The 10,979-nt window shown below is 37.6% G+C and overlaps 1 protein-coding gene across 1 annotated transcript; it reads left to right on the top strand.

Annotated features, from left to right (window-relative positions):
- The first annotated feature begins 612 nt into the window (after positions 1–612).
- LOC115639342 (cathepsin K-like) lies at positions 613–10,678 on the top strand. Its single transcript, XM_030541992.1, has 8 exons — positions 613–725; positions 928–1,062; positions 2,304–2,426; positions 3,038–3,196; positions 4,504–4,728; positions 6,740–6,905; positions 9,332–9,437; positions 10,579–10,678. The coding sequence occupies exons 2-8, from the start codon at positions 934–936 to the stop codon at positions 10,676–10,678; spliced, it is 1,008 nt and encodes a 335-aa protein (XP_030397852.1). The 5' UTR covers positions 613–725; positions 928–933.
- Positions 10,679–10,979: the final 301 nt, after the last annotated feature.

Genomic DNA, 10,979 nt, shown 5'->3' with positions numbered 1-10,979 from the left:
TCTGTTCCTTAAGTTCAAAGAAGGAGTACTGTCTCAGGATCACAGCAATTTAACAGGTAAATTGCATATATGCTACATGTATTGACTTATCATCTTTCTTTCTCTGTTTTTCTCTATTTCTGCCCCCTCATACATTTAATACAGTGAAGGGTGCACAGTCAACAGTCCCAAAAACAGAAGTGACATCACCTGTCCATAACAAAATAGATAAAATGACTCAGTGAGCTTCTTTCATATTGCCTTGTTAAATGGGACTCCACGCTATCCCAGAGGAAGCACCTCATGGGATAAGCTGGAGGTTAAATTTCTATGGCTTATTCTGTGCTTGGTCTCAACCAATAAGGGGGTCCAGTGGTGAGTATGATAGCTGCTCTTCTCTTTTAAAGATCTAGGACTAAAAGTGGGAAATGATTGGAAAGCAGATTCATAAATACTGGGCAAACTTAACTGCCCAGTATTTATGGTAATATTATTTGTGACTATTTGGAGGAATATTTCAAATATTGATGAAAATATTTGTGTAGTGAGGCTGTGTGGCCTCCCTCCTGCTCAGTTGGAGCTGAGACACCTGAGGAGACAGATGGACCCAGTTCGCTCCTCGCCACCGACCCTGCAGTTAAGCCCAATGATGCCCTGTCTTCCAGGGAATTTACTACTGCCACGGACCTGCCAGGACTGTCGTGGGCCACCTATTCAGAGGAGGCAGACAACACCCGCTACTCTAGGTACACCCCAATGGGAGGAAGTGGACAGCCAACCTTAGTCTGGCTACAGCTCTACCTGAGGCACAGTCAGCGTGTCGCGGTTGGGATTCCCGCACCTGCTGTGTGCCTGTGCCATTCCCCTGAGCTCTTCAAAGATCCTGGACTGTGATGGGAAGGAATTAATACATTGTGTTATATAACATCCATTTTACATCTTTTGCAGTTTAAGATGCTGACACTGGGCAGTGTTTTACTGCTTATGGTAGCAGCATCTGTTGCCAGCATAGGCAAGGATCCTACCCTTGATTCAGACTGGGAACGCTGGAAGACAATCTACCAAAAGCAGTACAGCAGTGAAGTAATTATCTTTGCATTCTAAATATTTATTTTTATGGTGTATTGCACTAAATATTCATAGGCAGAACCATACCCACTACTACCTGGTTGATTCTTTTTACTGGTTAATAATTTAGTGGCGAAGACAAACAGAAGAACTGAATAGAGTTCTGGAGACTGAAATGTTCAACATCATGGTATATCTGGATTAAATATTATCATGAGCAGCTCCACAACTATTTATTAGTGAGATCTGCACTGTGGTAAGGGTCACTTACACTTCCAGCTGAAGGTTGCTTCAATGTGCCTACAAAGTGCAGCTCAAGAGTTTGTGTTTCTAATAAGTTAATTTACATTCTTGGACTATACCATAAGTGGAGAGAAACATTCTTAATATTTTTCATCCAAAGCTATTATGTTTTGATCTGGGGATTTCCTCAAATTCCTGAAAGGAAAAGAATAACTTTGCTCACTCTCAATCTGGTGTATATCTCTGACCCATGGAAATTACCAGAAAGAAGCAGAGTGCTCCTCAATATTTAAAAATTGTAATTACATTGTCCATGCTCGATAATTTAATGAGAACTGGTTGAAAAACCCATGTTTTGCCTCATGAAGATTTTTTATTAAAAATTATTCATTTGAAATTTTTCAATTTGTCACCTGAAAATTTTGAAACAAAAAATGTTCATTGTTTCAGATTCATTTTGAGATATTTGTTGTGGTTTTAAAAAAATAAAAATTAGTTAAATTTTTTAAATGTCTGATTTTAGTTTTTTCCCTTTTCTCTCACTGGTTTTTTGTTTTTGTTTTATAATGAAAGACATCTTTTTACTCTTTCATTTTTTCCTTTCTCTACTGTGTAACTTGGCAAAACTTCTCTAACTTTGGAAAAGCTAGAGTGGCATATTTCATTTTTCCTTTTGCCATTATGTATCTCTTGCAAAATGGAAGATGTTTAAAAAGTTAAAGTAGAAAAGAGAAAAAGAAAAAAAAATGAAAAATTGGGAGTTTTCTTTCCTCCCAAACTATATATTATTCATCTTATTACGGCAAAAAGGGAAAAAAGAAAAGAAAGTGAAAATTTTAGAAGAAAAACAAAATTAAATTTCAATTTAAAATGAAACAAAAAATGTAGTTTCATTGGGAAATTTCCCATTGGAAAAAAATCACAAAAACAACCTTATCCTGCCAAAAAATATATAATTTTTATTAACCCAATTTTTGTGGCCAAAAATGTTCTCATTTCTTTCATTATTTCAGGAGGAAGAGCTTTCCAGGCGCTTGATCTGGGAAAAAACCCTGAAAATAGTTACAGTTCATAACTTGGAAGAGTCAATGGGAAAGCATTCATACACAATGGCCATGAATGGCTTTGCAGACATGGTAAATTTCTTCGTGCTACTTTGTTTTAAAATTATATAGTGCTATTTTAATCTAGGCATTATTGTTTCAAGCTCCTTTTAAAAAAGAAGTAATAATAATTGTAAAAAGATTTTTCCCTCACCTTGGTCAGGATTGCTAGTATAATTAATTACACTAACTAGTTACCTGTATTCCAATTACTTTTAAAAGTAAATGATCAAAAGTAATATGATCCTGAGGAGGTGCATGGGAGCAGAGGGTAGTTAACATAGTTCAAAGGCTAGGACACTGGATTGGGAATCAAGAGATCTAGATTCTGTTAACAGTCCTGCCACTGAATAGCTGTGCAGCCTTAGACATCTGTAAAATGAGGATAATACTTACATTCATTTGCACTGTGCTTTGAGATCCTCAAGTAAAAGGAGCAGAGAATTATTAAAGGAGTGGGCTTTGGATCAAGCCCCACCGAATAAGAAGGTGCCATTTTACACAGCCACCTTTTATAGTAAATCTACAGTTTAAATCTTAGACATTTTCTGCCATGTATTTGCCAACTGCTACAAAGTTAATAGCAGTATGACCAGTTACTGATTTAATATACTCTATTTCTTTTTTAATTTTTATTTTAACAGACATCTGAGGAAGTAACGGCTACAATGACAGGGCTCAGGGTATCCGACTCAGAAATGGATAACCTCACAGCTGACTGGCCTCAAGAAAGTATTCAGGATCAGGCCCCAGACTGCATAGATTGGAGGAAGAGCGGTTATGTCACCAATGTAAAGAACCAGGTGCGAACTCAGAGGTGGAAATTATAGTAGGTGGAGAATGAATATTGCAAGCCACATACTTGCAGAATAGTGCAAATCTCCCATCCCCTTCTTCACATTACTGAGGAAGAACTGCATGGTCACACCAATATAATGTTTGTAAACGACATTCTATGCAAATATCTATATATCTGCATTATCCATGTCAACATGTAATTTATTTTATGCAAAAAATATGCCTCTTTCTTTGATGTTGTTCATTCAATTTAATTTATTTTTAAAACAACTTTAGCATTAATGTAGGTGAAAAGGGTCATTAACAAAAGCAGAGAATTAAATTCTTTGCTCTTATACAGAGAAGGCAGAGTACAGCATAGGCAGTGGCAATGCAAGCTTCTCCCCCACTGACCTCCTACTAACATGCATCAGCCCTGATCTGAAAGGAGAGGGGATGGTTGATCTTAGTATCAAACATGGAAGTGTTTTTTGTGACGTGGATACCTATCAGCTAGGAACTGGACCAAGGACACTAAGCCCAATGGCATTGATTTGCACTACACCTGAACAGTGCTTGAATGTAACGAAGAGTGGTGACTGCAGGGAGATAGTTGTGCTACCTTGAATCAGGACTGCTGGATCCTACTCTAATTTATGTTGCTGTGTAAAGAATGGCACTGAAGGAATAGACCCTTTATGCTAGCATAGGATCATCAGTCATACTGGAGTTCAACTCCACTAGGCTGCCTCTTGCCGTCTTTCATGGGGTTGGGAAGGCAACTATACCACCTCCACCAGCTCTGCATCAGCAGACATTCCTCCTACACAAGGAGAATTCTTTGTTGAAAATCTCTGGCTGGTTTAAGGCCACTTTGTGCTGCAGAAGAACCCGGGGAATCTGGCCCAATTCCCATAAGACACTCAATAGCCATTGCACAGATTTTAACTGTCATTGGATTTTAACTGTCACTGAAAGACTGCATAACCCATTTTCAATTAAGACTTATCATTCCACTACTTAATGTATCCAATTCATACAGCTTCATGGGTTGGGTTAGCAAAAATTGTTATCAAACTCATTTTATGGAAGCTATATGTCTCCAAGAATTGCAGGTAGACTAGCTATATTTACTTCTCGGATAGTTAAAGATACCTGTCTCACAACTGCATTGTGTCCCTCACTCTTCTCTCACTTGTGCTGCTGTAAGTCAGGAGTAATGCCAGTGGCTTTACACCAGTGTTGCTATCTTAAATGTATAATTAAGCCATTAATGACACCTGCCATAACATCTCTCCTTTCTGTTGCTGTTGAACCTTGCAATGTGCCACAGGGATCTTGTGGTTCTTGTTGGGCTTTCAGTGCCGTGGGGGCCTTGGAAGGACAACTGAAGAAGAAAACAGGGCGTTTGGTGTCACTTAGTCCCCAGAACCTAGTAGACTGCTCCTGGAAATATGGCAACCATGGTTGCCACGGAGGCTTTATGACTAGTGCCTTCAGATATGTTATAAACAACCATGGCATTGACTCAGAAACGTCGTACCCATATGAAGGTCGGGTGAGTATCACTTGGTCCAGAGGTGTTTCTTTGGGGAGGAAAAAGGTTGGAAAAGTCTATATTTTACTATAAAGTGTTTTATCTAAAAGACAAATCAGGGAGAGGACTCAAATCTCTACCTTATACAATGGTTATATTAACATTTTAATAGATTTTGGGGTTTTTTCTTCTTGATTGCTGCATATTTTAACTCAAATCCTATATGTTTATGAAAACTTTCCAAATGGGACCCAAGTGTAATCCTAATACCATATTGTCTTCCCGAGTCTGCAGAGTGCTTGAAAGAACAGCTCTCAGAGAAGTGTGAATTACAGCAATTTAAATAAATATTAACTATTTCACTGTTGATTATTTTAGCAAACATATGTAGCTAATATGCTTTTCTCACAATCTTCAACTGCCTCCCACAACTTTTGGAGTGTCCAAAGACCCAAGATGTTCACTAGCCAGCTGCCAACACCTCCAGCTTCCTATTGACAACTTCTGCCGTGCAGTTATGTGTTCTTAATTAAAAGAAAAAAACACTGTTGCATACTGAAAACTGAAAATGCAGTGGGGGAGTCAAATAAACAGAACCTCATTTTCCACTGCTTTGCACCTTGTGTAGTCATTTGCAACTGTTCAAAGTCAGTGCAAACTCGGTGTACAATGATGTGCTTTTGATCTGGTAGAATTTTATGCCAACTTAATACTGACTTTGCACAGTATAGATGACTACAGAAGACGGGCCTGATACTGCTCTATGTTGCCCTGGTGTAAATAAACAGTAAATTCACTGAAGTCAGGAAAGTTTACTCTTGTTTAAAACTCATGTGAGAGCAGAAACAAGCTTGGTGCAAAGCACTGGAAAATCAGTAAGATTGAATTTAGTATTTAACAAACCACCAGGGATATTGTACTATTGTATAGTATATTTTCATATTTAAAGGAGCACCATTTACCTGAATTCTATTCAGTTTAATAAGATAAGATCAGATAAGCTAGTTGCAGGAGGCCACCTACCAATTTTTGTGGTTTTGCAACCATTTTCCTATTTTTTAAAAATGCTTTTCTCAGTCTTGTTGCTATGTGAAAGATTCACACAAACAACAGGAGTAACTGACTATACAGGGGAAACTGTGAAACAGATTATACATAAAGGGCTGACAAATTTGCAAAGCAAAACAGAAAAAAATCTTTTTTCCTGCAATCTTTTTCAATTATAGTAATTGTAGGTGTTAGCTTCTGTAACAATAGGTTTAAAACAATTCAGACAGAAGAGTGATTGTTTTGAAGTTGACATTGTTCATTTAATTAAATTGAATCAAACCCCACATTTTGACTTTTAGCTGTCTTTGTGGCAACATTTTCAGAGTAAGTATCACAGAAAGTAGGAAACCATGCCACTGAATCAGAATTTATACCCATCTTGCTGTACATGGGGCCCTGAAAATAATGGTGCCATTTCATATATCAGCATACCACAGAGTCGATAATACTGTAATATATTAGCTAATACATATAAGGTATACTGTACTGGCATTTATTGGATGGAATGTGTCACGCTAGTACATGTGTGTACAGTGAACAAGTTGTTTGCAGTGTTGTTGTAGCTTTGTTGGTCCCACAATAAATTGTTAATTGACCACTTCAACTTCATGTGTTAATTCCCTATCCTTAACAATCTCTTTCACTGTGTATTTAGCTGTGACACACTAATTACCTTTCCCAGACCTGGAGAAGAGCTCTGTGAGGCTCAAAAGTTTGTTTCTTTCACCAACAGAAGTTGGTCCAATTAAGGATATTATTACCTCACTCACCTTGTACAGTGAAAGAGTAAGTTCTATTTTCTGGGAAGAGCTAAGTTACTGGAAAGGAACTAAAACACATAAACAGACCTGAATAAACCAGTATGTTATATACCTCAGGACTGTTACAGGATTCTGTTAATTAATTAAGATGATAAAACTTAGCACTAACTTACTTGCCATACTTATTGTGCCCTTATATCTCTGTCTGCCATCTTCTACAGGACAATCATTGCCGTTATAAAACTTCTGGACGGGCTGCCACCTGTGTCAGCTATAAAAAAATACCTAAAGGAAGTGAAACTTATCTTGAAAGAACAGTGGCTTCAGTGGGACCAATATCGATTGCTATAGATGCAAGTTTGAGATCCTTCCAACATTACCATAGTGGTAAGCAGTTTTCTCTTTCCCTGTATCTTCTGAGACCTGACTAGTTCTTAACAAAATTAGAGACAAAGGCCCTGAATCAACAAAACACAAACCTGACTTCAAGCCTGTGAGCAGCTCCACTGAAATCAACAGAACTAATTGTCACAATTCAGGACAACTCCACCTATATTTTTCCTCAATGGTACAACAAGGGCATCGTTCTCAGGCTTCCAGCTCCCCAGCCATTGCCTCTCTTGAGTGCAGACACGTCTCTCTCCCTTCTTACTGAGTTATTTCCAGGATGCACAGTTCCCTGCCTTCACTTTATTATTCCCAGAAGAAATAGGCTCCCCAATCACACCTGCTTGCTTTCTTTTCAGAGACTGATAACAGAGTGATTGTCAAAAGTTATAAGTGCCGCACAGTTCTTCCTATTTTATTCTTGCAATAAAAAGCATTACAAGAAAACACAGGGCTGGTCTACACTACGGGGGAAAATCGATCTTAGATACGCAACTTCAGCTACGTGAATAACGTAGCTGAAGTCGAAGTATCTAAGGTCGAATTACTCACCGTCGTCACGGCGCGGGATCAATATCCGCGGCTCCCCCTGTCGATTCCGCAACTCCGTTCGGGTTGGTGGAGTTACAGAATTGATATAAGCGTGTTTGGGGATAGATATATCGCGTCTAGATGAGACGCGATATGTTGATCCCCGAGCAATCGATTGCTACCCACCGATACGGCGGGTAGTGAAGACGTACCCATATAAAAACAATAAAAGAACCTACATGTATCTTAATAAAGCTCACCAGAATTCATCCCAACAACCCTAACATAGATTCTGGCAGAAGCCGTCATTCAGATTCTGACCTAAGGGAATTCCTTCTGGTTACAAGTTCATCACAGCTTCAGCTCAGAACAAGCGCGCTCACAATGTGTTTGGTCCACTTTTTATAAGGTGCAGTGTCCTTCTTCTGGAGTTTCCAAGAGTAGGTAACTGGTCTCACCCCAGAGTGTGGCTTCAATAGGCAAGCTCAGGAGGGGATAATTTGCATTTCCCTCAAGTACTGTCTAGGAAATTCACTTTACAGGTAGTGTTCCAAAAAGCATTTTGAAGTTCCATACAATCCCACAAGAGTGCATACATATTTGCCTTTTTAATACAATAATTCAGTAGGGTTTAACTTAATTCAATAAAGTTTGTACATGTCACTCTGTCACACTGCTCACATGCCTAAAGTAAAGTACATTCTAGTAAGTGGTTTGCTGATTCAGGGTCGAAGAGCAGCCCTGGAAAATGTAAGGGATGAGTTGATTACATTCGGTAAATATCTACATGGGGAACAAACATTTAATAATGGGCTTTTCAAACTAAGCGAAAAAGGTATAACAAGATTCAATGGCTAGAAGATGAAGCTAGACAGATTCAAACTGGAAAGAAGACATGCATTTTTAAGTGAGTGTAATTAACCATTGAAACAACTTACCAAGGGTCATGGTGGATTCTCCATCATGGACCATTTTAAAATCAAGATTGGAATTTTTTTTTAAAAAGATATGCCCTAGGAATTATTCTTAAGAAGTTCTACAGCCTGTGTTATACAAGAAGTCAGACTAGAAGATCACAATGATTCCTTCTGGCATTGGAATCTATGACTCTATTAAATTATTGGGGGTAGAGAAACATCCTATTTAGAAATAATTCTGCTAATATACTAGAGGCTCTCTGACTTTAGGAAAAGATGGAAGGAAACCGATCATCTTGCTGTGTATGCTCCAAAAGTGAGAAGCTTGGGAACTTAAAAAAATTTATCTTAACATCTGGTCCTGCAAAGCTGATTTAGAAATAGATCCATCAACTTCACATAAGGAAGGCTTACAGGGTCAGATTCCCAAATTGTTTTTGATTAGAGTAAGCGATGAGGCTACCTCCATTTACAGTATATTCTGTACCTGGCAAAACAGTATATTCTGTATCTGAGAGGTTCAGGTTTCCAAAACAACAACTCATTGACCTATCTGTTTTAGGAAAACGGTTTCAAAATCAAATGCAGATTTGCCAATTATATCTTTATTCTGTTATATCATTTTTATCTCTCTCTCTTTTAAATGATTTAGAAACCGTAAGTGGTATATACAGTTAACCTATGCAACCATAGGTTTTTTTGTATTGTCACCCTTGTCCTCCCTCCCCACTTCTGTCCTACAGTTATTCACTCACTCATTAGCTCTTGTCTTAAATTAGGCCACAGTCCTGCAATGAGCTGCACATGGGCGTGCCTTTGTATTTGTGTGGAACTCATTAAAGAATTGGGGCTTTAGACTGTAACCTCTTTGGGATAGAGACTTTGTCTTAATACAGTGCCTATCACAGGAGCACAGTGCTCCTGACTGAGGCTTCTGGGCACTGCTGTTTCATAAATAAATAAATAAAATATTTTCAGGTGTGTACTATGACTCAAAATGCAGTTCTTCACATATAAACCATGCCGTTCTTGTTGTGGGATATTGTGTGGACAAAGGTGTGCCATATTGGCTCGTCAAAAACAGGTAAGGATGAGTTTTCTTTAATTAAAATACCTTTCCTAAAAATTCTTTAAAATATAATTTCATCATAAAGAACTGGTTTAATACTTTACAAGGACAGCATCAAAATAAATAAAATATGTTTTAAAAGTCTTTAACTGTTCTGTTAACTATATCTCTGATTATTAAATATGAAAGTATATTTTAAAATTCTAATTTACTTTTCACTATTAATTCTGTTTAGGTTTTGCACATGACAGGCAGCTGGACACAAACTAGTTTAGTTAATTTAATTTTCTTTTTCTAGCCAATTTTGCTTTCTGATTCTCATGGTCCTGCACAAGGTTAAAGACTTGGAGTTTCAAAAACAGAGAGGAATAGTTCATTCCAGAAGACAAGTGTACACATTCATTTGAACCTGCAATTTCACTGAACTTTTTTCAATTACAAAAACGTGTATTCATATGATTTACTATAGACCTAGATTTTGGCCCTGAACTCTGACATTGTGTTTTTAAATGATTTCCAATGTGTAATAATTTGATATCTAATTGGACTAGTGGCCTGCAAAGAGGAAATAAATACATTGTGTGTATCTGAAGTAAAATATGAGATTAATTCTCCAAAATTCTCAAATGCGAAACAAACAGATAATAAATATGAAACTCATGGGCATGCCCAGTACTCTCTTTTCAAGAAGTTTGTGGAAGTCTTTTCCCCATTTTTAGCTTTTCTTTGATTTGAGCTTATTACAATTGCCCAACTATTGAGCTTTAAGAGGGTATCTGTGTTCTGACAAAGATAACAGTTGTGTGTTTGTTGATACATCCCTGTCTGCAAAGTGGAATTTTGGGTATGGTTATTTGTATTTCTTATTATTTATAATGTACTTCCAGTGTGCAATGGTTTCAGAGAAGTGCTGCATTCTGAGCTCTAGGAGCACACTTTTGTTTTGTTTTTTTTGCGCTAAGGCTTATGCTTAATTTAAAATCTTTTTTTTCATGGAGACCTATCCTTTTATAAAACATTCAGACTCTGAGCTGTAAAAGTGCTCTGCATCTCTACCTCCCATTTAGCCACAACTGAAACGGAACCTGCGTTAAGATTTAACATTATATATATATTATATATAAAAACAAATATATTGTTTGTTTCTCTTCTGCAGCTGGGGAACCAGATGGGGTGATCACGGTTATATCCGGATGGCAAAAAACAGAGGCAACCTTTGTGGAATAGCTTCATTTGCCAACTACCCAGTGATGTGAAAAATAGACTTAATCCTGGCTGGCAGAAATGAAGAGTCAAACATGCTTTAAAATTAATTTTGTTCTGAGTTCCCCAAAAAACTGTAGTCTTCAATAAGTCCTGTCTTGAATCATACAAATTTGATGGACCCCAAACGATCTGTTAAATGCAAGAACAAAAAAAACTACTGTAAGAATCACTGCTTGCTATAAAACTTCATGAGTGCTAGCCCTCTTGGTATATTGCTTCCATGTTTCCTAACCAGCCTGGAGCAGCGTAAAGAAAATCATCTACACCAACTACTTCAACCAACCAGTCGCA

This window comes from Gopherus evgoodei, chromosome 24 (genome assembly GCF_007399415.2).
Source record: "Gopherus evgoodei ecotype Sinaloan lineage chromosome 24, rGopEvg1_v1.p, whole genome shotgun sequence".
Classification (NCBI taxonomy): Eukaryota; Metazoa; Chordata; order Testudines; family Testudinidae; genus Gopherus; species Gopherus evgoodei.
This window is presented reverse-complemented; position numbering and strand designations above follow the sequence as displayed.